General features: G+C 43.6%; 1 protein-coding gene across 2 annotated transcripts in view; it reads left to right on the forward strand.

The window, feature by feature from the left end:
- The window catches only part of KCNQ5 (potassium voltage-gated channel subfamily Q member 5), a 627,271-nt gene that overhangs the window by 512,843 nt on the left and 86,977 nt on the right, over positions 1 to 27,451 (forward strand). Inside the window, exons 6-9 of one of the 2 annotated variants that reach the window (XM_013968999.2) lie at positions 892 to 1,002; positions 7,005 to 7,100; positions 21,661 to 21,755; positions 26,171 to 26,197. In XM_013968999.2, coding sequence (XP_013824453.2) covers positions 892 to 1,002; positions 7,005 to 7,100; positions 21,661 to 21,755; positions 26,171 to 26,197 — 329 coding nt within the window. The remainder of the gene's footprint in view (positions 1 to 891; positions 1,003 to 7,004; positions 7,101 to 21,660; positions 21,756 to 26,170; positions 26,198 to 27,451) is intronic. The other variant, XM_018058845.1, reaches the window with a different exon arrangement.

Genomic DNA, 27,451 nt, shown 5'->3' on the forward strand with positions numbered 1-27,451 from the left:
ATTTTGTGTTTTAATGATTTGTGTGTGACATACTTCCCCTCTTATGCCCTAAATATCTCAGGAAAGGAGCCATGCACCTCTCATTTTTGTTCCACTGCAAAGCAAAACACACACCCTACACACACCAGGCCTTCAGGAAATGCCCGCCAGGGAAATGAGTGGATAGACTTAATTAACATAAATTATTGTTTTGTGTACTGATCCAGTCTTAAAGCTGAAGAATTGATGCTTTTGAACTGTGGTGTTGGAGAAAACTCTTGAGAGTCCCTTGGACTGCAAGGAGATCCAACCAGCCCATTCTAAAGGAGATCAGTCCTGGGTGTTCTTTGGAAGGACTGATGCTAAAGCTCAAACTCCAATACTTTGGCCACCTCATGCGAAGAGTTGGCTCATTGGAAAAGACTCTGATGCTGGGAGGGATTGGGGGCAGGAGGAGAAGGAGATGACAGAGGATGAGATGGCTGGATGGCATCATCGACTCGATGGACATGAGTTTGAGTGAACTCCAGGAGTTGGTGATGGACAGGGAGGCCTGACGTGCTGCAGTTCATGGGGTCGCAAAGAGTCAGACACGACTGAGCAACTGAACTGAACTGAACTGAAAGCCATGGCGCTATCATTCCTGTATCACTGATGGTTATCCACTTGCTAATCTAGCCTTTCTTTGAATGCACTTAGGAAAGATGGAAAATCGTGTTATAAGGGAGGAACAAGTATGTAGGTTACTCCCTTCCTTAAGCAAAGGGTTCTGTTATGTGTCATGGAAAATTAAAGCACAGTAATAAAATGCGCCAGCCAGACTGCTTGAATAATGATTTAGTGGAAACTGTTCGTGAGTCCTGACTTTCCTCTCAAGTACTTAAGCTGCACGTCCTGTTTATTTGTTTTTAGATAACATTGACCACGATCGGTTATGGAGACAAAACCCCCCTGACGTGGCTGGGAAGGCTGCTGTCAGCAGGCTTCGCACTCCTGGGCATTTCTTTTTTTGCACTTCCTGCTGTGAGTATCTTTGCAAAAATTAAGCACTTCCAGTTGGATTGTAGAGGTTTACTAGCATGAGCTTCCTTTAAACAGTATGCCCTGGAACATAGCTATATGTTTACTGGTATCATTTTTCTGATATAATGTTGACTTTTCTACATATAGCTAGTTAGATAATTTTAAAAAATGGTCTTCCCGTGGAGACATTTAACCCAAAAGTTTTCTACCAGCTGGGGCTTTAGGATCTGATAATAATTCAGGTGGCACCACCTCTCAGTCAACATGCTTCTAATACATTGAAAATAGGTATAAAGAGTTAAAGCTGTCTTCCTCTTAAACTGATGGCTCCAGTTAAGTGTGTGAGATGTGAGCTACTGAAGAGATTCATGTGCCCACGTGGAGTGTTTACCTCTTCGGATCCACTTGAGTGAGAAGCACATGGATTTAAAGGGTCTTTAAAATGTCAGATGATTTATTGTTTGTGTCATCATTGATTTTTGTTAACCACCAGTTTCTGTATCATATCAGAATGAAGAGCACACTTATCTTCTCTTAAGCTTTTGATTATTTTCCCCTGAGTGGATGAAGCCTGTCTTTCTGGTTGTTTTATCCTCTTGTGTCTTCAAAGGCAGTTCGTGAAAATATTTATTACAATTTGCCTCCATCTTCAACCTCTCTCTTTGGCTCACTCCACCCCTCGTGGGGGAAAGGAGCCCAGAAGCAGGCGTGTTAGAGCCGCGGTCGCCATGCTGCTTAAGGAACCAGCGCCTCCATCTTGCTCTAGACACAGGAAGGCCCACCTCTCAGCCTCGGCCCGAGAGACCCCAGGGCACCCCTCCAAGGAGCCAAGGGGGTGGGGCCTTCAGCACCACAGGGTGAGGTTCCTGGGGCTCCACCTCTGCCTGAGCCCTTTGTCCCTCCCATGAAGCAGTGCTCAGCTTCAAGCTGACTAGATGGTTGCACCCCAGACCACCCAAAGTCAGAGAAGGGTCCCCAGGGACCATGCATGAGCTCAGGTATCAGATCTCACTTTGAATTCGGGTTCGGTCTCATGCTCCCCAAGTGTGATTGTGTTGGTTTGCTAGGACTGCTGTAACAAGGTGTCACAGACTATCTGGCTTGACCTAACATAGTTCAATTGTCTCGTGGTTCTGGAACTTCCCTGGTGGCTCAGATGGTAAAGCGTCCACCTACAATGTGGGAGACCCAAGTTTGATCTCAGGGTCAGGAAGATCCCCTGGAAAAGTAGATGGCAACACCCTCCAGTAATCTTGCCTGGAAAGTCCCATGGATGGAGGAGCTTGGTAGGCTATGGGGTCACAAAAAGTCGGACACCACTGAGCGACTTCACTTTCTTTCTTTCTCATGGTTCTAGAGGTGAAAGTTGAAAACCAAGGAGCTGGCAAGGCTGGTTCTTTCCGAGGGCCCCAAAGGAGAGATGTGTCCAGGCCTCATGGACACCGTCTACTCCCTGTGTCTCCCTCTGTCCATGTCCAAGTCTCCTCCAAAAAGGACACCAACCACACTGGGTTCGGGCCTGCCATATGAGCTCACTGTAACTTGATCACTTGTGTAAAGACCTTTTCTCCAGATAAGGTTGTACCCTGAGGTCCTGGGGATTAGGACTCCAACCTGTAAATTTTGGACACAAGTCAGCCCGTGACAGACCCTGAGTACATTTATTAATGTCATATATGAAGAGTTATTGCACCCAAAGAAAGTTTTTGAAGATCAATGATATAACATAAGTCAAGTTGTTTGTCATGAAGAAAACTTTTACAATATATGTGTGTTTCCTGCTGAGACAAAGTGGAAAAAAAGACAGAAAGCCTCTGTCCATCCAGAGTCACGTGAATTCACAACGTCAGCCATGTAGAACAGACACCCACGTGACAGCCAGATTCTCTGCTGGAAAACACCTTACAAACAGCAAAATGCAGTCTTGTGCTTTTTTTCCCAAAATAATGGCACCGAAGATCTGCCGCTGTTGGGTTTAATACTCATCCTGAGGCCACACGTATAACAGCCCATGTGATCCCTCAAAGAATCACAGACGTGGCGGAGGCCACGTCAGGGCAATTCACTCGCAGGGCAACAGTGTCTGCCATCTTCCCAGGAGAGATCGAAGTCTTTCATTACCTTCGCTTAATTTAGAGGAAATTCTGATAAGGTGAGTTCTGTAGTTTCGCACTTCTTCAAGGATTATAAACAGCAATGTGGAAGTAGGCTGGTAGAACAGACACTACACCAGGAAGAGATAATAGCAAGGGACGGAAAAAAGAGCCTGTAAGAAGAGAGCAGAGACAAGTGTTCAAAGGTGTAAAGACCTGGGCCAATTTGCATGAAGGGCAGCCATCTCCAAGCACTGCCTGCATCTCATCCAGCAGGTTGCCTGTCTCCATCCTGAAACCCTGGACCATCATGGCAGAGTCAGTTGTATTGCTGTTAGGTTAAGGGGCAGAGACTAATGAATCATTCTTGAGAAGCTTTCCCAATAAAGTGTTAAGATTTTTTATGCAAAGTAAATCAATTTGTGTTGGAAATCAAAGTCTCACTCACCCGTAGCATCCCCTCACAGGGCCAAGCAGAGTAGACTTTACCATGGAGAATTTCACTGCAGCCTCACGGTAGGTGCTGGGTTCTTACTGAATGAATGAAAGATGGTTCATGTTTACCTTTAATTAAAAAAAAAAAAAAAGGGTGGCCGGAAACACCTGTATGTCCAGCGCACTTGCCGGCAGCAGTGGTGTCAGACTGAAATTAGAGGAACACAGGGGCACTTTGCTAAGAAAGTCAGAATGGATGCTGGGCCTGCCTTCCACCCAGAAAAGAAAGGGCCAAGAGAGAGAAGAACCTTCCCTGTCTTTCCCTGGAAGTAGGATTCTCCTGTACACCACAGAGGCATTCTCCTGCACATCACACAGGCATGCCAGCCACCACCTCGGCTGGGGTCTGTTTCCCTGAGGCCCCATCCGAGGGCCTCAAGATAAGGAGAGTTCTCCTGTATTCTCGGCCGAGAAGCATGAGTGGCATAAGTCCCCACTGCCTTGGAGGGACTGTCTCCACCTACGGACCCTCGCTTCCCTCTTGCTGAGAATATCTTTAACCTGTTTGCCAAGTACAGGGTACAAATCAGCTCTTTTAACCTGGAGGATAACAAGGGTAAATATTTTAAATATTTGCCAAGATGTCTTATTTCTATCTGATGTTTATGGAGAACTTCTAAAACTTAAAACCTCAAAGATTATCTCACCTTAGGAAAGGAATTAAGACAAAACTCAGTTTCTGAGAATGTGTCTCTGTCGGTCTCGATATTTGAAGGGATGGCACGTTAGCTGTGTTTTACACAGCAGGCTTTATTTTTAACAGACCTGTGTTTCTGTATATGAACTGAGGGCTGAAGGAGATGGCGGAGGACCGGACAGGAGCCGTGAGCAGACGATGAGCAGAGATGGTGTCATGACTGCTGTGATCTACAGTCTGGCTCAAGAGGCCTGCAGCCCACGTTTGCCATCCACTAGTGTGTGTTTCTGAGCAATGCCAGCGTGATTTTCACCACATTTTAGCTTGCTTGGCAGGTGCTCAGTTTGTGTTATGCAGGGCCTGTCTTCATTTTCCAAAAGGGATTTAACTCTGAACCTCATATTTACATAATGAATGCTCAAAAATAGTAGCCATTGCTGTTAATTCAGTTTCTACAAAAACTAAATTATACTTCCTATGAGTGGATTATACACATCTATGCATGTAATATAAATACATAATATAAATATATGCTATAAATTCTGCTGTTTCATAGTCTCTTATGTGTTTAAGCTTCATGAAAAATGACATTAAAAGGAAAATAAATAAATCTTTCCTAAATGGTCTTAAGAAACAGAAGGAAATTTTGGAGTTGTGACTAACTAAGAGTTGATTTGGATTTGGAAACAGAAGGCCATTTTTATAACCTCTAAATGGAGGGAGATGTTAAAATCCACGAATAAAATCCTACAAACCAGGTTTTCATAAAGCTTCGTTTGTTCAGTCACAACCTGCGTGAGATGAGAACCTCAGACAGGATCAGACAGTCGCTGAGAAAAAGTGATGGAAAACAGACCCTATGACATTGTTTCTAATTTCACAGTGCAGTTGTGCGTCCTGATTGATGAGGGAGTCTGTCACCGCTCATTAATGGCAATAGTATCATTGTATAACTGTATTTAAACATAACTGCGTTATTTATTATCTGGTTATCATCACAAAGGTACTCAGAATTGTGGAATTTCAAGGAGAATTCTCTAGTATTCTCACCTGGAAAATCCCATGGACAGAAGAGCCTGGCAGGCTATACAGCCCACAGGGTCACCAGAATCGGACATGACTTAGCGACTAAACTGCCTCAAGATAAGGAGGAAGAGTAAAGGTTATCTAGAGCTCCAAAATATCCTCATCAAGTTGTCATCCACTGAGACCTAACACATCACAGGATGAGACATACCACCCCCTCAGACAGCTCTTACTATCTTTGAGTGACTTCAAACACATAAAGAAAAGAAAAACAGCCGTCCCTTACCTACAGCAAGGAACTGACTCACAGCTCGTAAGATACCTGGCTATAACCTAAGGGTTAGATTCCTTTAATAAAAAGCTAATCATTTATAGCTAGCAAGTAAAATCCCAGACTCGAAAGCAGAGGGACTCTGCTTCCCACACCAATAAAGTGGAGGCTGAGAGACAAAGCCCAGAGACTGAACTGAGGGAACTCTGAAGCCAGCCTCAACCTGAGGCTGACATGAAGCATCTTGATTCCACAAATTTAGACCAAAGCAGACTGAAAATAGGGGACAAATCAAGAGAGCAGGATTTTGGCAGACGGAGACGCTATGCAGAAAAAGGCAAACCAGCCGAAAAGCCAGTATAAACACAGAAGGATCAGGCTAGTTTCACCAGCCCCCAGACCTAATGAGTGAGCCAAAACCAAGAAGGCAAGGCATGCTCCGAGTGTTAAGACTCTGAGGATTAAGACCCAGGAGAGGGGCTTCCCTGGTGGCTTGGTGGTAAAGAATCTCCCTGCCAATGCAGGAGACACAGATTCAGCCCATAATCCAGGAAGATCCCACGTGCCAAGGAGCAACTAAGCCCGTGCAACTACTGAGCCTGGGCTCGAGCCCACAGGCCTGGAGCCCACACTCCACAACAAGAGAAACCGCTGCAATGAGAAGACCAAGAACCACAACTAGATAGTAGCCCCCGCTTGCCGCAGCTAGAGAAAGCCCTCACAGTAATGAAGACCCAGCACAAACAAAAACTAACTAATGAGTGAATTAATCAACTTTAAAAAAAAAAAGAATTGGGAGGATACGTATGTGCTTCGCCTTGACCCGTGCTCTCATCTTCACTGGACAAATAGGCAAAATGGAGACATCTCCAAGCCTGAGTGTCTGTGTGGCTCATCTAAACAACTGTCCTTCCCCACTCGCTTTCCTTTGGCAGGTGTAGAATTATAGCATCACGAACAGATCTTAAAATTTAATAAGATCATTCCCCCACCCCTTTCATGAACGGAAAGTATAAACTGTAGTAGTTGCCATTAGCATGCTAAAATAGCTCCCAAGTCCACGTCCACGAGACAGTAACAGCTCCAGATTTTAAATCCCCCTCGTCTGTCACTGGATAGGCCTGTTTTCTCTAACTTAGGTGTGAAGAAACGCCACAGAGAGGGCCACGCAAAGGCATTTTTTATTTGGAATTGTGGGGCCTCCTCCTACACCCTAGGAGACTGGAGAGCAGCACCTGGTGATTTCCTGAAGGACAGACATCAAGACCTGTTTCTTGTCCAACCACTTGCCATTGGACAGTGGCATAATAATAGAGGGAATCATGTTTGTTTAATAAGTAATGAGATTATGGACAGGTTGCATACTGTTTGTCATTTCTCAGACTCTTCTTAAAGTGTTGTTTTTTTTTTATATTTGTATTATTTAATGATGCTTTGGGGGGAATTTTTTTTTAAGCACTATTTCTGTATTTTGTGACAGGGCATTCTTGGCTCAGGTTTTGCATTAAAAGTACAAGAACAGCACCGCCAGAAACATTTTGAGAAAAGACGGAATCCAGCTGCCAACCTCATTCAGGTAAATGTCAGTGCACCAGGAACACGGCCCTCCCTGCAGGGGTACTGGGTGGGGAACCGTGCTCTCTGTGGCCTCACTTGCAAGAGCTACCCTTTGGTTTTGTTTTTAAACACGAAGCTAGAACTTATTGCGCAGTCTTGGATTTGGTCATGGGCTCCCCACTCCCAAACAGAAAAAGTAATATCTATTTTCAGTCAATGGTCCGTGCTTTGTTTGCATCCATTAACCATGCCAGCAAGGCCACAGGAGCTTCGCTGGTGGTTCAGTGGTAAAGAACCTGCCTGCTAATGCAGGAGACCCAGGTTCGATCCCGGGGTCAGGAAGATCCCATGGAGAAGGAAATAGCAATCCACTCCAGTATCCTTGCCTGGAGAATCCCATAGACAGAGGAGCCTGGCAGGCTACAGTCCATGGGGGTCACAGAGAGTCAGACACAACTTAGCCACTACATAGCAACAACAAGAAGAAAGCCACACAGATGTTAGCAAGGCCGTGCTGCTCCTGGAATGGCCTAATTTCATGAACTAGTTGGTGAAACGGGGCAGAAAGCCTGCACTGTACTCACCTTCTGCAGCCAGGTGTGTGTGTGGCTGTCTGAAGAACGCATTTATTCAGAATGTCAAGGTTTAGTACTTGGGGGATCACTTTTAATGCTGTCTACAGCAATAACTAGAAATACTTATTTTAGAAACTGGTGTTATGGAGTCCATCAGTGTTTGAGCACGTTGAAAAGTGAAAGTCGCTCAGTCATGTCCGACTCTTTGCAACCCCGTGGACTTAGTCCATGGAATTCTCCAGGCCAGAATACTGGGGTGGGCAGCCTTTCCCTTCTCCAGGGGATCTTCCCAACCCAGGGACCGAACCCAGGTCTCCCACATTGCAGGTGGATTCTTTACCAGCTGAGCCACAAGGGAACCCCTTGAGCATCTTACTTGAAGCTAACTCATAATGTATAGGTTGTTCGGCATTTAATCTCCTTTTCAATAACTCGGAGTTTGCTTCATCAGTAAAGGAATGCTTCTCTTTTGTCCTCCATATCTCTGGCGAGCAGAACCACCCTGGAAAACAGGTTAAAAATCACTAAATATGTTTTCCTCTGGATCCATGCTGTGGAGTTCATATTTAATTACAGCAGAGATGATTATGTAATATCCTCCCTGCCAGGCAGCAGACGACCCAGAGCTACAGAACCAGAGGCTCTGGGGCGGTGGCTGTGGTTTCCGCAACAGGAACAAGCACGTTGTTCTCACTTACACTGTGGGTTCTGGGAGAGGGAGGGGGTCAGCGGCCACGACACAGCAGCCCTCCTGCAGCCTTTGCTTGTGGCTGTGATGCTGGCACCTCCTGCAGAGGTGGGCTGAGGGGAGGAGGTGCTCAGCAACATCAGGAAGGGAGTCCATCTGTTTCTGTGGCGACATGAGAGTGTCAGTGTTTAAACAAAGCTGTTTCGTGACTCCTAATGCGAACCACTGAGGGGTTCTAGTTTTAACTTTCCAGGATTTTTTCTTTCTTTCTTTCTTTATTATTATTATTTTTACTTTACAATATTGTATTGGTTTTGCCACACATCAACATGAATCAGCCACGGTTGTACACGTGTTCCCAATCCCAAACCCCCCTCCCATCTCCCCCCCGACACCATCCCTCCGGGTCATCCCAGTGCACCACCCCCAAGCATCCTGCACCCTGCATCGAACCTAGGCTGGCGACTCGTTCCTTATATGATATTATACATGTTTCAATGCCATTCTCCCAAATCATCCCACCCTCTCCCTCTCCCACAGAGTCCAAAAGACTGTTCTATACATCTGTGTCTCTTTTGCTCTCTCGCATGCAGGGTTATCATTACCATCTTTCTAAATTCCATATACATGCGTTAGTATACTGTATTGGTGTTTTTCTTTCTGGCTTACTTCACTCTGTATAATCGGCTCCAGTTTCATCCACCTCCTTAGAACTGATTCAAACTTTCCAGGTTTTAAAGGGGCACCAAAGATACAGTAAACTCTGTTTTCCTGAAGGAAAGATCCCTGAATAGCAGGAGTTTAAGATCTGAGGCCAAATGATGAGGGGTGGTGAAGGAGAGTGTCCGCCCCCCAGAGCACACAGAAAACACCCAACAGCAAGCCCCCACCCTGTGGAGCTTAACTGACCATAAGGTGTCCCCACATGTCTAACGCATTTTTCTCCTTGCTGCTTTTCTCTTTCGACTCCTCTTTCATGTATTCATCTTTCAGTTCTTGAAGGATGCTTTCTAGCCTGCGAGAGCAGAGTTACTCCCTGGGTTCCTTGCAACCATTTGAGCACAAGCCCTGTCCACCTGGGGAACGGATAACATGCGTTACACACACCTGATCTCAGGAGCGAAGCCATGCCATTGGCGTGGATAATGATCAAGTTTATTGAAGATCCTTGTGAAATTGTTTTATTCGCTTTTTTATTTTGTATATTTTCTCAATCAACGTGTGTTCAAAGTAGACACTTCTGTGTACAGATCCTTGATATTTGTGGATACGAAGGGGGACTCTGTCCAAAAACATCTTGGGCCATCCCTGGTCCTGTTGGAAAATGAGGCCCCTGCCGAGTTTCTGAGGCTCGGATCCCTTGTGATGACAGAGCTGACAGCTGTGCCCCAACACAGTTGCCAGTAGCTGCAGGTGGCTGCTTACATTTCAGCTCCTGGATGGAACCAACCACATCTCAGGTGTTCACTAGCCAAATGCTGGCTATCGTACTGTACGAGACAGATACAGAGAATAATAGGAGGGAATTTCTGGCCTAACTCATCATTATTAACTAATAAATTGTGGGGGGAAAAATTTCCAATTGAACTTGAAAACAGATTACATTTCCTGCAAGAAATCTCTGGGCCAGAGGCATTTCTATGCCAATAGCGATACAAAGCTAGGCCAGAACAGCCTTGGACGTCACGTGTAGGAAGCAACGGGGCTGATTGCAAAGTTTACTTAAATATCTAGGTTTTTATTTTATGGAACAGAGTAAGGTAACATATACTGTGATCAATAATTGAACTTGTATCAAGATAGGCAACAGTGGAGTAAAATCCTTTTTTTTTTTTAATAACTTAAAGCTCTATGTGTTATTCTAAACAAAAAGAATTTAAAATGAAAAGCTCTAAATGTTGAAGAATACCTTTAAACCTAATCATAGTTTCATAAATCAAAGTGGATTCTACCAATTTAAAAAGCAATTGTTGCCCTGTCCAAATGTAATTAATTTATTCAGTCCAAATGTAATTAATTAATTTATTCAGTTCAGCTCAGTCATTCAGTCATGTCAAACTCTTTGAGACCCCATGGACTGCAGCACACCAGGCTTCCCTGTCCATCAACCAACTCCTGGAGCTTACTCAAACTCATGTCCATTGAGTCAGTGATGCCATCCAACCATCTCATCCTGTGTCGTCCCCTTCTCCTCCTGCCTTCAATCTTTTCCAGCATCAGGGTCTTTTCAAATGAGTCAATTCTTTGCATGAGGTGGCCAAAGTATTGGAGCTTTAGCTTCAGCATTAGTCCTTCCAATGAATATTCAGGACTGATTTCCTTTAAGATGGACTGGTTGGATCTCCTTGCCGTCTAAGGGACTCTCAAGAGTCTTCTCCAACACCACAGTTCAAAAGCATCAGTTCTTCATCACCCAGCTTTCTTTATGGTCCAACTCTCGCATCCATACATGACTACTGGAAAAACCATAGCTTTGACTAGACGGACCTTTGTTGGTGAAGTAATGTCTCTGCTTTTTAATATGCTATCTTGGTTGGTCATAGCTTTTCTTCCAAAGAGCAAGCGTCTTTTAATTTCATGACTGCAGTCACCGTCTGCGGTGATTTTGGAGCCCAAGAAAATGAAGTTTGTCACTGTTTCCATTGTGTCCCCATCTATTTGCCATGAAGTGATGGGACTGGATGCTATGATCTTAGATTTCTGAATGTTGAATTTTAAGCCAGCTTTTTCACTCTCCTCTTTCACTTTCATCAAGAGGCTCTTCAGTTCCTTTTCGCTTTCTTCCATAAGGGTGGTGTCATCTGTTATTGATATTTCAGATTATTGATATTTCTCCCGGCAATCTTGATTCTAGTTTGTGCTACATCTAGCCTGACATTTTGCATGATGTACTCTGCATGTAAATTAAGAAAAGCAGGGTGACAACATGCAGCCTTGACATACTCTTTTCCCAGTTTGGAACCAGTCTGTTGTTCCATGTCCAGTTCTAACTGTTGCTTCTTCACCTGCATACAGATTTCTCAGGAGGCAGGTAATGTGGACTGGTATTCTCATCTCTTTAAGAATTTTTCACAGTTTGTTGTGATCCACACAGTGAAAGGCTTTGGCGTAGTCAATAAAGCAAAAGTTTTTCTTTTTTGATGATCCAAGGGATGTTGGCAATTTGATCTCTCGTTCCTCTGCCTTTTCCAAATTCAGCTTGAATTAATTTATTAGATTCAAAAATAATACTAAAATTATTGAATATGTTCATTGTTTTTCCTTGCTGTAACCCCTAGTCAGGGCTTTATGCTTTGTTTATAGATTATTGGAATTTATTTGAAGCATGCTTTAGATTAAAAAGCAAGCTTCACTTGCTGATCCATCCATTTTCTTACCCAATTAACCTACCTTGGTTTGCTGATCACACAAAGCATCAAGGCCAAGACCAGTCTCATCTGTTTGGGGCCAGAGTTGCTGTCTGTGTAAAGGGCACTGGAGAGGCCCAGAAAGCTCTGTCATTCGGACAGCAAGGCAACTAAATTAACAGCATTTCAGGGTTTTATATAAAAGTTTAAAACTTCAGCAGCTTGCAACAAATTTAGTTGCATCAGTGTCTTTGCATGATTCATTTAAGTTAATGTTTCCTTTCAAGTAGACCTGTCTGGGAAAAGAAAGCAACTATCAGTGATGTTTAGAATACCTACCCAATGTCACCACTTGTATTAATAATGTCTGAGACTTGTGACGTGCCTCTTGCTGTGCAGTGTGTTTCTACTCCATTCTGTCACTTGATCCCCAGGACAAGCCTAGAAAGAGGTAGGTCTCAAGTCCTTGGTGTTGGAATCTGAATCCAATGCTCTGGAATCTGAATTCCAGTGCACTGGATGTATCCAGTGCCTCATAGATACATCTCTGAAGCCTGGGGATTAGTATTTCAATGTCCTTCAGAAGTACCATGTGAGGAGTTTCCTTCTAGAGAGATTGCACCAGTTCACGGTGGAGCCAAGGTACTTTGTAGGAAACAAAGACAGGTGGATGAAATAAGTATGTGAAATGAATGCTGACAAGGGGCTTATTTTCCTGAGGGAAGAGATAGAAGATGCTGTTCTGGGGTTTCTCTGGGGGTCTAGTGGTTGAGAGCGCCCCTTGCAGTGCAGGGGACACCAGCCCTATTCCTAGCCTGGGAAGACTCTGCATGCTGTGGAGCAGCTGTGCCCATGTGCCTAACAGCTGAAGCTCACGTGCCCAAGAGGCTGTGCTCAGCAACAGAAGCCACTGCAATGAGCAGCTGTGCACTTCCACCACTCTGCCAGTGAGTAGTTCCCCATCACCACAGCTAGAAAAAGCCTGTGCAGAAGCAAAGACCCAGCACAGTTAAGAAATACATAAAATACTTTCAGAAAAGAATTGCAATTATATATATATTATATATATAAAAGAAGATGCTGTTCTGGAGAAAAGAGTTGGCCCCAAAGAAAAGCAAACTGTATGTTGAAACTTTGGATCCCTCCCATGAGAGAATTGAGGCTTTATCCCGTTACCCTAAAGTGATGCCCCTAAAGTAAACTCAGACCACTGACACAGAGCTTGTACATCTTTTGTAATGCTGCAGTCATAAAGAAGGACAGATGCTGAAAAAAAATCATCCTAGATATGAAAAACATGACTTCAGAAAAAGAAGAAAACAGAAAAGGAGATAAAACTGAAAACCTAGAAAAGTAGAATAAAAAGAGATTAAAAAAGAAACAAAAAAGTCGGAAATTTGGATAACCACTCCAGGAGATCAAATATTCAGCCAACATAAATACTTCACAAAGAGTACAGGGAAACTGAAGGTAGCATTTTGTCAAAGAAATTTTATATTCTGGATCTCCAGAACTGAAGGACAGGAGTGGCCACAGTAAAAGACGCCCCCACCCCTGCAAAGGCTCAGCACTGATAACAAAAAGCTTCACAGGATACCCTTGTGAAATATGAGAACTCTCGCGAGAAAGTGAATCCTAAATGCTTTCTGAGCGGAACATACCCAAAGGGTTCTGAATCTATATTGCATGGATTTCTCATTAGTAACCTTAAAATTAGAAGACAGTGGAACAATAGTTTCAAAATTGTGGAGGAAAATTATTTCCAATGTAGAATTTTTTATCCAGCCATAATATTCATGGAGTGTGACAGTCATATAAAGACGTTTTCAGATATGCAAAATCTCAACATTTTACCTACCATTTACCCTTATGCAAGAAGCCAATATATATATATTTTACATTTTCCTTATCCATTCATCTGTTGATGGCCACTTGGGTTGTTTCCATGTCTTTAATTTGCTATACCTAGGACCACAGCCTTGTCTAACTCAATGAAACCAAGCCATGCCTGCAGGGCAACCCAAGACAGGCAGGTCATGGTGGAGAGGTCTGACAGAATGTGGTCCACTGGAGAAGGGAATGGCAAGCCACTTCAGTATTATTGCCTTGAGAACCCCATGAACAGTATGAAAAGGCAAAATGATAGGATACCGAAAGAGAAACTCCCCAGGTCATTAGGTGCCCAATATGCTACTGGAGATCAGTAGAGAAATAACTCCAGAAAGAATGAAGGGATGGAGATGAGATGGCTGGATGACATCACGGACTCGATGGACGTGAGTCTGAGTGAACTCCAGGAGATGGTGATGGACAGGGAGGCCTGGTGTGCTGCGATTCATGGGGTCGCAAAGAGTCGGACACAACTGAGCGACTGAACTGAACTGAACTAAACTGAATTGGCTATACAAGTGTAAGTAGAATTACTGAATCATATGGTGGTTCTGTTTTTAATTTTCTGAGGAACCTCCATACCGGTTTTCTTTGCAGTGTATATACATATATATATATGTATATATGTTGCAACAACACAGATGGACCTAGTTATTATACCAAGTGAGAGAGCCAGGCAAAAAGACAAATACACATGGTCTCGCTTATATGTAGAATCCAGAGGTTTTTTTTTAATGTCCATCTAGAAACAGAAGCAAAAAGTGATTGCCAGTAGCTGGAAGGTAGGGAAATAGGACAAAAGGGTACAAACTCTCAGCTATAAGAATGAATAAGTTCTAAGGATCTATGTGAAACATGGGGACTGTCATTGATAACCATGTTGTATAACTGAAATTTGCTACAACTGTAGAACTTAAATGTTCCACACCAAAAAGAGACAAATATGTGAGGTGATGGATTGCCTAGATGACGGAGATTCTTTCAAAATGTATACATACGTTAAACCATCATGATGTAAACTTTGAAGATTTCACAATTTTATAAGTCAACTATGCCTCAATAAAGCGGAAGTCCAAAAAAGAAGGAGAAGGAAAAGCTGCTTGAATTGATCCTCCGAAACAAGGAGATGAACCAAGAGAGGAAGGAAACATGGGATCCAGGGAACAAGAGATCCCACACAGGAAGGAGAGCCACGGAGCCAGGGAGCTCAGGGCGGGCCTGGGGACAAGTCATCAGGGAGACACAGTGGACTCACAGCTTTCTCAACATGGCTGATGAGTAGAATTTTAGACTGCTGTTTTGCCTCATAGATACATAAAGGCAAATCAATACATTAAAGTAGGGTAATACTAACTCTACAAAGTCTACCTAGACAGCATATTAAAAAGCAGAGACATTACTTTGTCAACAAAGGTCCATCTAGTCAAAGCTATGGTTTTTCCATTGGTCATGTATGGATGTGAAAGTTGGACCATAAAGAAAGCTGAGCGCCGAAGAATTGATGCTTTTGAACTGTGATGCTGGAGAAGACTCTTGAGAGTTCCTTGAACTGCAAGGAGATCCAACCAGTCCATCCTAAAGGAAATCAGTCCTGACTATTCATTGGAAGGACTGATGCTGAATCTGAAACTCCAATACTTTGGCCACCTGATGCAAAGAACTGACTCATTTGAAAAGACCCTGATGCTGGGAAAGATTGAAGGCAGGAGGAGAAGGGGACAACACAGGATAAGATGGTTGGATGGCATCACCGACTCAATAGACACGAGTTTGAGTAAACTCCAGGAGTTCGTTGATGGACAGGGAGGCCTGGTGTGCTGCAGTCCATGGGGTCGCAAGGGTTGGACACGACTGAGCAACTAAACTGAACTGAACTGAACTCTACAAAAAGCCAAAATTAATTATACAGGAAAGAAAATAGTAGTCAATGGTACATCACATTTCTGAGCTAGGAACCATAGTTATGTGGTCAAGTAATGCAAGCATAACTGAACGTTAACTAGAATTAACTAAAAATTGTCGGTAGGATGAGAGCAGGGACACATGTGTACATGGCTATGTCATTATCTTCTATGGTAAGAAAATTTTAAAAAACCTCAAAGAGATATGAAAGCAATCCCTAAAATAAGGATTCTTAAAATTAAAAGCAAAAGCTATAAAAATTGCCATTAAAGAACAAAAATGAGTGAGAAGTAAATTGGGAAAAAAAAGAGATGACTGGTTTTTACCCTAAATAATTTTGTTCTCCAGCTTCTTAAATTCTGTACCTTGAAAATTTTTTCCATGTTAGTTATACCTTTGGATGATCAGCCACAATTAAGATTTCCAGAAATAATTAAATGTGCCATAGCTATAATACTCCAGACAGTACAAACTACTAACTCCTCCCTAAAGCATAATTACACTGGCATGGTGCTCATCATTAGAGACCAAAGTTTGAACTTGTTTTGCTGCCTCAAGCCTCGGGTTGCATGGTAAACGGTAAACCTGGTTTTCATTTGGCTTCTTGCTGACTCATCCGTGAGAGTGCGTGTGCCATATAAATTAAGTCCCTCAGGGCAATTTCTTGCTAACCACCGTGTCATTTTAGCCTTGAAGAGAGGAGCACTGGCTCCTGGATCACGTGGCTGTGGCCTTGGGTTCAGCTCCAAGAAGCGATTAGCTGAGGAAGAGCTGAGGAGAGGACAGAGGTATTGGAGGGTGAGAATAATAGACCCGCTCTGCTGCCACTTCGACTGCTGACTAGCATCAGCCCTCAGGCAGGGCCCACTGGCTTCCCTGTTCTCCCATTTACAATATATTTTCAGGAGAAGCATAATGGAGGGAATAGAGGTTAGCTGTTGAGATAAATTTGATAGAAAAAGAGTAAGAAGCCAGATCTCATTGTTAAGAAAATGTTCAGTTTTCTAAAAGTGGCCTCTTTTGCCCCTAGTTCTTTATAACATTGGCAGGTAATGTCTTGGTCCCTTTTTTTTTTTTTTTTTTTTTTTTTGTCATACTGTTGTTTCAGATTTTTTTCACTTTTATCTAATAATGCTCAGACCTGCTGTGTACTTCTTATTTCTACATGAGTCCTTCTTCCAAAGTATCTGAGTTCACATACCTCTGACTCCTTCCATGAAAGTTGTCTTATTAAAGCCATGTGAGTGGGGATGGCCTTCACTAGTCTTCCCTGTAGAAGTTGGTGTTCACTCACTCAGTCGTATCCAGCTCTTTGTGACCCCATGGACTGCAGCACGCCAGGCTTCCCTTCACTAGCTCCCAGAATATGTTCAAATTCATGTCTATCAAGTCGGTGATGCCATCCAACCATCTCATCCTCTGTCACCCGCTTCTCCTTCTGCCTCAAATCTTTCCCAGCATCAGGGTCTTTTCCAGTCAGTTGGCTCTTTGCATCAGGTGGCCAAAGTATTGGAGCTTCAGCTTCAGCATCAGTCCTTCCAATGAATATTCAGGGTTGATTTCCTTGAGGATTGACGAGTTTGATCTCCTTGCAGTCCAAGCGACTCTCAAGAGTCTTCTCTAGCATCACAGTTCGAAAGCAGCAATTCTTCGGCTGCAATAATAAAACCATGTGTCATTACTGATTACTCTATATCACTTGTAGATTGTGTTTGTACAGTATTTGCCAAAATTAATGTTTCAAGATGATACAGTAATTGCTTTGTTCTCTATAAGATGCCATGATGCAAAGCATAAGTCTTGAGAGATTTGTAGGTTATATCAACATGAGCTGTGTGAGGAAGGCTCTGGGCAAGGAAGTAGCATCAATTATTTAAACCTTTCTCAATAACATAAAACCCCTCGGGTCCTACTATATATTTCCCCACTTTTTTATATCACTCTGGAGCATGTTATTGAAGTATAAGGTGCTTGAGGAAGGCAGCACAGCTCCTAGAAAACTGCGCTGCCTCTCTCCAGCAACCAGCGGAAGGGCAGACCAGGCCAGCACTCCAGGGTCCCAGGGTTCCCCCCTCCCGCAGGGAAGCTCTGCACTGCCTGCTAACAGCAAGGATAGGCTGCCCTGCTTTTGTACTTTGGGGAAGTAGAAGCACACAGTATGTACCCTTCTGTGTCTTGTTTCTCTTGCTCAACAGTATTCATGTAAAGTTCATCCGCATTGTTGGGCATAGTTATAGTGGACGGTTCCTGTGTGATGCTCCACTGTGGTAACATACCACAGCCCCCCTGTTCATGGTCCTGACAGCTGCTTAAACATTCCTGACTTTGGTTTATTAGGAAGGCTTCCCAGGTGGCTCTAGTGGTAAAAAAAAAAACTCACCTGACAATGCAAGAGACCACATAAGAGATGCGGGTTCTATCCCTGGGTCCAGAAGATCCCCTGGAGAAGGGCATGGCAACCCACTCCAGTATTCTTGCCTGGAGAGTCCTGAAAGGTTGTTGTTGAATTATGACGCCGGGATTCTTGGCCCCCAGAGGAGAAGAATTCAATCTGGGGCCAGAGACGAGGCTTGATCGCTCAGACCTTTTGTGTAACAAAGTTTTATTAAAGTATAAAGGAGATAGAGAAAGCTTCTGACATAGGCATCAGAAGGGGGCAGAAAGAGTAGCCCCCCTGCTAGTCTTCAGCTGGATGTTATGTAGTTATCAGTAGTGTGTTAATGAAAGAAAGAAATGTCTCAAAACTTAGAATGGCACCAGGCCCCTCACCCATAGGATGTATTTTGGGATAATCTTGGCACCAAATGGTTCATCTTGGGCCCTAAAGGGATTAACTTGAATCTTGAAGAAGGGCAGATCACCATACAAATAGTGTCATTTACATAGATTAGAGGAACAATATCAGAGTATAACATACTGGTTTATCAAGTAGGTTCTGAGCCAAAAGGCAGAACCAACTTGAAGACAGAGTTTGGGGTAAATGCATAATACATTAGCATAGCCTAAGATAAACATTTCCATAAGAGAAATGCATTGGTTAACTTCAGGTGAAACCAGGTGTCATGGCAACACAGCATTTTAAGAGAAACCTCCTTTTAAATTTGTATAGAGAAGGAAAAAATATCGCTACTTTGTTTCCTCCTGCCGCTTAAGAGAGATAAAAATGTCTGACACTTGCAGGCTATTTCCTCCATTTGGAGACCCCTGGCCTTCCTGCCTGTTACCCTCTCAATCCTGTGGACAGAGGAGCCTGGTGGGCTACAGTCCATAGAGTCACAAAGAGCTGGACACGACTAAAGCAACTTAGCCTGCACGTACACTGTTTAGACATAGAAAACAAACAAACCTATGATTACCAAAGGGGCAAGGTGCAGGGCAGGATTAAATTAAGAGTTTAGGATTGACATATGCATAATACTATATATAAAATAGATGAAGAGAGACCTACGGTATAGCACAAGAAACTACACACAATCCTCTGTAATAACCTGTATGGGAAAAGAATCTGAAAATAACTAGATATATGTGTAACAGCATTACTTTCCGATACCTAACACAACAGTGTACATCAACTCTACTTCAGTTTTTTTAAAGGGCTAGAGCTGGTTAGACTCACAGGTAGAGAGAACAGCATATTATTAGTGGCTACCAGTGGAGAGGGGAGGGGCAAGATAAGGGTAGGGGATTAACAGGTACAAACTATTATGTATAAAATAAATAGGCTACAAGGCTGTGTTGTGCAACATGGGAATATAGCCAATAGTTTATTTTTTTATAATTTTATTTCTTTGTTTACTCGTTTACTTTGGGCTTCGCTGGGTCCTTGTTGCTTGGCGCCAACTTTCTGTAGTTCCAGCGAGCAGGGGATACTCCTGTTTGTAGTGCACGGGCTTCTCCTTGCTGGTGGCTTCTCTTGTTGCAAAACACAGGCTCTAGCCACTCGGGCTTCAGTAGCTGCAGCACACAATCTCGGTAGTTACAGTTCACGGATTCTAAAGTACTGGCTCAGAAGTGGTGACACATGGCTTAGCTGCTCCATGGAATCTTCCCGGATCAGCAATCTAACCTGTGTCCTCTGCATCGGCAGGCATATTCCTATCCACTGTGCCAACCAGGGAACTCCAAGCCAATATTTTATAACTATAAATGAAACATAAACCTTTAAAAATTGTGTATCACTCACTATATTGTATACCCGTATATTGTGCACCAACTTCAGTTCAGTTCAGTTCGGTCCGGTCGCTCAGTCATGTCCAACTCTGAGACTCCATGAACTGCAGCACACCAGGCCTCCCTGTCCATCACCAACTCCCGGAGTTCACCCAAACTCATGTCCATTGAGATGGTGACGCCATCCAACCATCTCATCCTCTGTTGTCCCCTTCTCCTCCTGCCCTAAATCTTTCCCAGTAGCAGGGTCTTTTCCGGGCCGAAGTATTGGAGTTTAAGCTTCAGCATCAGTTCTTCCACTGAACACTCAGGACTGACCTCCTTCAGAATGGACTGGTTGGATCTCCTAGCAGTCCAAGGGACTCTCAAGAGTCTTCTCCAACACCACAGTTCAAAAGCATCAATTCTTCTGCACTCAGCTTTCTTTATAGTCCAATTCTCACATCCATACATGACTACTGGAAAAGCCATAGCCTTGATTAGACAGACCTTTGTTCACAAAGCAATATCTCTGTTTTTAATATGCTGTCTAGGTTGGTCATAACTTTCCTTCCAAGGAGCAAGCATCTTTTAATTTCATGGCTGCAATCACCATCTGCAGTGATTTTGGAGCCCCAAAAAATAAAGTCAGCCACTGTTTCCACTGTTTCCCCATCTATTTGCCATTTACTTCAATAAATAAATAAATAGGAAAATTAATATTAAGGTTAAAAAGAAATAGTGCTGTTTACAACATTATAGTGTACCTCTTTTGATGAACTTATAAGCATATCTGTTAAATATAGATATAAAAGTGAGTAGCTGTACTATAGGGTATTTATACTTCAGCTTGAATAAATATGGCCAAAGTTTTCCAAATTAGTTATATCAATTTTAGGTCTTTCTTTCTGCACACATTCATTCAATGATCATCTCATGGAAAGGAATATTATTAGATTACTGTTTTCTTCATTGTAGGTTTCAAAATCATGAATGAGGGTCAGACAGCAGGATTATGACCTGTTTATATGAATTTGCCATGCAAAATAGAATGTTTTGATTTATGACTTTAAAATTTTCCTCTCAGAATAGATTAAACACTTGGTCCCTAGAGATGTTTGCAGACTTATTGCAAAGGAAGAAATTCACCAAAATCTCTGTAGTCGAGTAAGTTCAGGCAATCTCACTGATAGTTCAGAGGGAAGCTTCCAACACCAGTCACCAAGCAGGCAGCAAGGACCAGGGAGGGATGCTAAGACCAAGAACCAGGCAACCTAAGATGACGTCTCACCTCTGCCAACCTTGTGTTAACTTCTTGATTTCTCTGAGCCTTTATTTTCTCATTTACAAAAAAGGGGTCTTAACCCAGACTCCAATTTGTGAGAGTTACATGAAAATACTTTGTATCATATGTATGGGGTGTAATTATGTGAAGTAGACCAAGCTTGTGTTTTACGTCAAAGAGCTATGAACGTGCTCTTAGATGCCAACATTAAATCCTTGTGTGCTTGGTGGTCATATTCCTGAAAATACATTGCCCCACCTTGCTTAACAGTGCCTTCATTGTTAGCATTAGAAGTACTGTGTGGTTCAACCTCAAGGGATTTCAGTATATCACTAACATGCCCTGGTGGTCAGCAGTTAACCAGCTAGCTTACTAATTAATTTACCAATTGGATTACGGATTTCCTTTTTCTCACAAGGGGTGATGAAGTGTGTGCTCCCAGGAGGCATGGTCACCTCCCATGTCCCCCCCTAACCAGTCCCAAAACTCCTGTGTTAAGCTTTGCAGTGCTTTTATTTTTGGTATGAGTTACTTTGAAAAGCACTTCTTCAGATGTGATGGAGTATGCATGACAGTTAGGCAAAAATGCCAGAGTCTTCTTCAACTCAGGTGTTTTATCGGGCTGAACATGACAAGGAAAAGATGCTTCATCTGTATGAATTTGCTTATCTCCTCCTCATCGCATTCTCTCCCCTTCTCTCTTTTGTTTTTCTTTCTTATGTCCCCATGTGTGCCGTGTGCAGTGCGTTTGGCGTAGTTACGCAGCCGATGAGAAATCTGTCTCCGTTGCAACCTGGAAGCCGCACCTGAAGGCCTTGCACACCTGCAGCCCCACCAAGTAGGTGTCAGTGTGACAGTCGGTGCTGTAGCTGAGTCTCCTTAAGTTTGTGAAACAAACCACACATACACAACCACACACATACCCATAAACACACACATATACAACGTGTCGATTCGAGGAGTGTCTTATTCTCTGTTGGTTTTTGAGATTCAAACCTATTTGGTAACAACAGCTCAGGTATAAAACTGAACGGACTCAGCATTATTGCTCACCATCCACAGATTGGGCTTAAAGGTGAAAAGAATCTAAACTTTATGAAGACTTATTTTTACTGTTTCATGCTTATTTTCTAACATCTCATTTCATAAAGCCCACCAGAATTCCTAAGGTAAGTGCTGTGGTTCTGGAAAAACCAGTGACTGTAAAAACGAGCCCCATCACCTGACCCAACAAAAGGCTGTTTGGGAAGCATTGTGTCTGCACATTTAAGGCTCTCAAGGTCATTCCTCCTTGAGGGACGCCTTACAGGACAGGTGTTGGGCTTCACTTGCAAATCAGACAGACATCAGTAGTGAAACAAGAGAAGTGGGTACAGTGAGGTGAGGGAGCACTCCCGTACAGTTTGGGATTAGTGTTCAAAATTTAAAGAGACCTTACCTCCATTCATATGTTATCTGCCAAACAGGTCACCTGGCTGTGCTTCAGCTCAGGGTGGGGAAGTTGCAACCCCCTGTGCTTGGAAGGGAGGCAGTTGGGAAGATGCTACACAGACTGAGGGCTGCCACAGCATCTTTAATTCCCAAACAATCCCTAGTCCCAGAAGCCTGGACTCTGGTTCAGCTGACACACTAAACCATAATCACCATCTGATTAAAGAAATCCTCAGTGAAACTAGCAAAGCTGGTAAGCCAGAGACGGGCTCCCTGTGAGTCACCCGCTGGACTAGTGGTCAGTCCCTGGATTGTTCAGAGTGCATTTGAGCACCTGCTGTCTCCTTTCAGAGCCCATTAAAGCCTTAGTCCCAGGGGCCTCGTGGAATTAGAGGCAGCTGATGACTGTGACGGTCCGAGAAAACTCTTACAGAGTGCAGGAGAATCAGCTGGGGAAGCCCTCACAGCTGGTTCCCTGGAGCCACTGTCTCCCAGGAGATCTGTGGGACCGTTGTTAACTCATGGGATCTGTGACAATGCTTCCCTGCACTGCCCTGAGCCTGGGGTTCACATCCATAGGTGATGATGAGAGCTGGCCAAGGTCACCTCTGACCCTACGGGGGAGGTCAGGGTCACACCTGTGCCAACACCTGCAACAGAGATGTGCTGACCCAGGATGCTGGAGGGGGCACAGTCTCAGTGGGGATAGAATCCACTTTTCATTCAAATCTCAGAATTCAGTGAAATTCCCCTTATTCAGTATTAGATTCTTTCAAAGTTCTAGTATTTTAAAACAAAAAAGGAATATAACTGGTGTGCCATCTGTGCCTTGGGTATATATGAATCAAAAACGGGCATTGTATAGAAAGTGTATGTCTCATCTCCAGGAAGGTTGCTGGGGAATGTGTAAGAGGTAGGCAAGTGGGGGAAAAAAAAAAGGAAAACAAAACAAAAGAAGGCTCTCGAGTGACAGGAGAGCGTGGGCTATTATTTTATTATGTGTGATTATTTGGCTTCCCACTTCCTACCGTTTTTGGTTTCAAAGCCATCCTGAAACCTGGAAAAGCTATTCAGTAATGAGTCAAGTTCTTGAAGTGCATAAATTCTTGTTTTCCTCCCATGGATTCTTTTTTTTCTGATATTTCCCCTATTTTTAGTGGGAGTGGAGAAATTTGTGCACATACCCTGCCTTCATCCTGCCCACTGTGGCCACCAGCACCCTCCCCTCCCTCTCCTCTCCCTGACCCCTGGGAGCCTCTGGGTCTCAGCCTTATTTACGAATGACAGGTGTGTGCCCAGTAGGACAACAGCCACTGCAAAGCTCCTCTCCCTTCAGTTCATAGTTTATTGTCCCAAACTGCATGGTTCTTAATCCTTGCTGTTATTGTTGTTTTTTGTTAAACCATTGAAAACATGATGGTTAATTATGGACTCTTTCTCAAGAAAAATGTTCAACGCCCCAAAATCAAAATTTTGCCTACAATTTTAATGTATTTACAAACTCACCGAAGACAAGTTCAGAACCTTTGCTTTAGAAACAATCCTGCTTTAATCAAATGTGTAGGTTTGTGAGGAGGCTAATTTACAATGACTTAGAGGGATAATTTTACATTTGTAACTAACTGGCTTACCGACTGGAGAGTGATGTAGTAAGAAACAGATCAAAACTTCTTCACATCATGAATTTCCTGGAGTGTTTCAGGTTAAGAATCTCTGAAGGGTAAGTTCATTCACTCATTCATGGGTTCATGCAGATTTGAGCACAGTCAGGGAGGAAGGGATTTCCCTCTGCCTTTCTAGGTCCTTCCAGATGGTCTAAGAAGTAAGTTGACGTGAGACAGATTAACAGGAGAAAATCAAGAGTTTAGCAATGTGTTCACATGAGAGGGACCCAGGAGGACTTAGTGACTCGACAAAAGTGCCAAAGCCCTCTCCTTAAACACCACCTTCAGCCGAAGACAAAGGAGGCTGTCGGGTCTGGTTTGGGAGGAAGGCAGTGCACCTGGAGACGGGGAAGCAGCTGCCTGGTAAAGGAGTTACCTCTGCTGGTTGGACTAGCAGAGAAGGCAGGACATGGAGAGGACTCTGGTGGAGACAGTCATCTCCAGGCCCTGCCGAGCATCCCCACCGCACCCGGCCCATCGCCCTCACAGACCTCTCTGGTGACAGCCCTATTCTGGGGCAACAGGCCTTTTATCTAAATTATTTAAGGTCGTTAAGGGAAAGATAACAAGAAAAACTTCCTAAGACTTCCATTTCTTAAAAAAAAAAAAAAATCATCCTGAGGCTCAAAAGGGAGGGGATATATGTATCCCTATGGCTGATCCTTGCTGATCCATGGCAGAAACCAATACAATACTGTCATTATCCTTCAATTAAAACAAAGAAAGAAAATAATAATCAGCCTGAATTTATCCTCATGCCAGAGACACACTTTGAGGTGCCAGATTTTGGGGTGCCGCATTCTGCTCCCCTACAGCACCTACTGGGGCACAGTGCTGCTCTGGGCACAGGGAATGCAGCATTGGTGGAGGAAGAAACCCAAGAGAATCTTAGGCTGAGCTCAGGGAGTCTAAATGCAAGAGATACTGGGAAGAGACAGTAAAAATAAATAAGCAAAATATGTAATAGGGTAGATGATGCTAAGAGCTAAAGAGAAAGTAAAGTCGAGGAGGAATTAGGGGGGCATTGGAGGCTATGATTTTAAATAGCTGGTCAGGACAGAGATTATATTGTCAACAGCAGGAGCAGCAACAATGACTTTGTTATCAGTAGAGACCGAAGCCTGGGATCTTGTCCTCCCAGTGAGAGACACCATGGGCTGCCTTGACTGCTCATCGTTATCCCAGGGAGAAGGATGATGGAACGGCTGTAAGGGGGCAGGGGCAGAGATGCTTCTCAGACTTTCTGGACACTCTCCTTTCTGATCCAGTTCATTCGCTGCATGCACTTTTGAGGTCTTAGCAATTGCAAAGTTTTGTTCTAACGACAGAAGGATTTAGGGAAGGAACACTTTTCTTGATTTTCATCTCAAAGAGAGTGAAAGCTGTGCAGGGGGTGAAGCGCAGGTAACTGTGCTATTTGGGGAAATGAGTCAGATACTTTATGAAACTGCATGGATCATCAAGCTCCCCGGGGCCACGTGGCACCTTAGGGAGTTAGAATTTAGAGATTTTCAACTTCAAGGCCTTCGATTTGTACATGAGAAAATTGAGACCCACAAGAAAGTGAACCATGTGCCCAAGGACACACAGCTCATTGACAAAGAGTAGGGACCCTACACCATGTTGGGTAGACCCGAATTTGCTAAAACGGTTTATTAGACCACCCAACACTAAGCTAGGTTGGCTATGTGCCTAATTTCCTGCAAGGAATTCACATTAAAAAAAAAAAAAAACAAATCTGCCTCAACAAGTCATTAACATACAAAACCACAGTCACACATGAACTAAAGCAGATTAAATAGCCCCAGAATCTGCCTGAACCACAGGGGCTCCAGCTTCAGTGTAACCAGCACAGCAGTTCTAAGAGTCTCTACTGATGCTGGTTAGATCAGAACCACTTTTTCCTAAACCCTGGATGACTTTGGTTGATGAAGACTATAGCTTTCGGTCACATGTGGGCAGTATCTCGGGTCTGTGCCACAAAGAACACAAGTTAGAAATTTGGATACGTTTATGATGAAGTGTTTTGCTTCCATGGCTCTTGCTTGAAAAGAAAGGATTAATCAAGGAGCTTGATTCCCCAGTTTGGTCATTATCAAGTGCTGTAAATGTGTTCACCATGTATCATCATTTTTCTTCTGTCTGCACGCACCGGAAGGAAAGAGCAAGGGGAAGCTTCAAGCAGGTTTGTAATTTCTGTTCTGCTACATGTTTGTTGCTAAATCTGACCCCTCACCTATGCTTTAAATGTGTCTCATGTGAGAAAAATCGATCAACAAATGCAAGGTGATTAAAAGTGACCTTTCACAAGATTGCCTGCAAAGGTTGCTGTTGTATTGATTTTTCCCCCCCTTGGGAGTGTCTTTCCCTAAGTCACTCAGTGCTTTTTACAATCTACAGAGCATGGGACAGTCTGGGGAAAAAATAATAATTATGGTCTTTGGTTGTTCCTTGCTGCTGTTTTCCCAGAGTCTGACTGAGTATTCAGATCCCATGAAGCAGGATAGGATCTATTCCCTTCAGCAGGCTCCTTCTTTTAGAGTGAGAAATTGCATGGTTTGGGGCAGGGGATGGGAAGGAACACTGTGTTCAGGAGGTAAGGACAAGCTCTCTGTGACGTCTCCAGCTCATTCAGAACTCAGGCGCCCTAATCCTTTAGTTAGGAAGAAGATAATCCTCCCGGACACGTCACCAAATGAAGTTCACTGAACGGTCATTCTTCCGTGCCTTAGAAGGAAATGCTTTATCAGATTAAGTAGTAGAAAGCTAGACCCAGAGGGAACAGGAACTGAAAGAGCACATTTTACCCTGAGTTCGCGACTGCCAAGAAGGATCTGGGTTTGGGAACAGAACCCAGAAGGAGAGAGCTGCATGGATCCCAGCCCAGATCGGGTGAGGAGGGACAGAGGAGAACCAGCAGGGAGTCCCAGCCCCTGCGATTCCTTCCCATGAGGGATCCAAGGCTTTTCCGGTCATGACCACCCATCCCAGTAATAAAGAAACACAGGCACCCCCTGCCCCGGGCTGGCCCCTGAGTGGGGAGCCAACGGGGGTCCAGGGATTGTGTCATTAGCTTTGTGCTGTTATATGAATGTCCGTTATATATTTATCATGATGTATTTATTCACTCCTGAAATCAGAGTTGCGAGTTCTCTAGAGATGATGAGTCTCTGGGTCATCCATTTCTGCATTATCTCAACACTTAAAATGATTATAAACAGACGCAAGGAAACCTTCGTTTGTGATGAGAGGTAGATGTGATTGGAAGTACCCACTTGTCCGGGTAGGGAAGTCCACATGGGTTCTGGCACTGGAGACGCTTCTTTTACGTGGCAGATACAGAATAAAAGCAGAAGGTGGCGGTGCTCTCCAGGTGGTATTTCCAGAAAGTTTTAGTGGCTCGAAGAGTTGCTCTTCACTTTAGAGGTATTTGTGCTCA

This window comes from Capra hircus, chromosome 14 (genome assembly GCF_001704415.2).
Source record: "Capra hircus breed San Clemente chromosome 14, ASM170441v1, whole genome shotgun sequence".
NCBI classification, from domain to species: Eukaryota; Metazoa; Chordata; class Mammalia; order Artiodactyla; family Bovidae; genus Capra; species Capra hircus.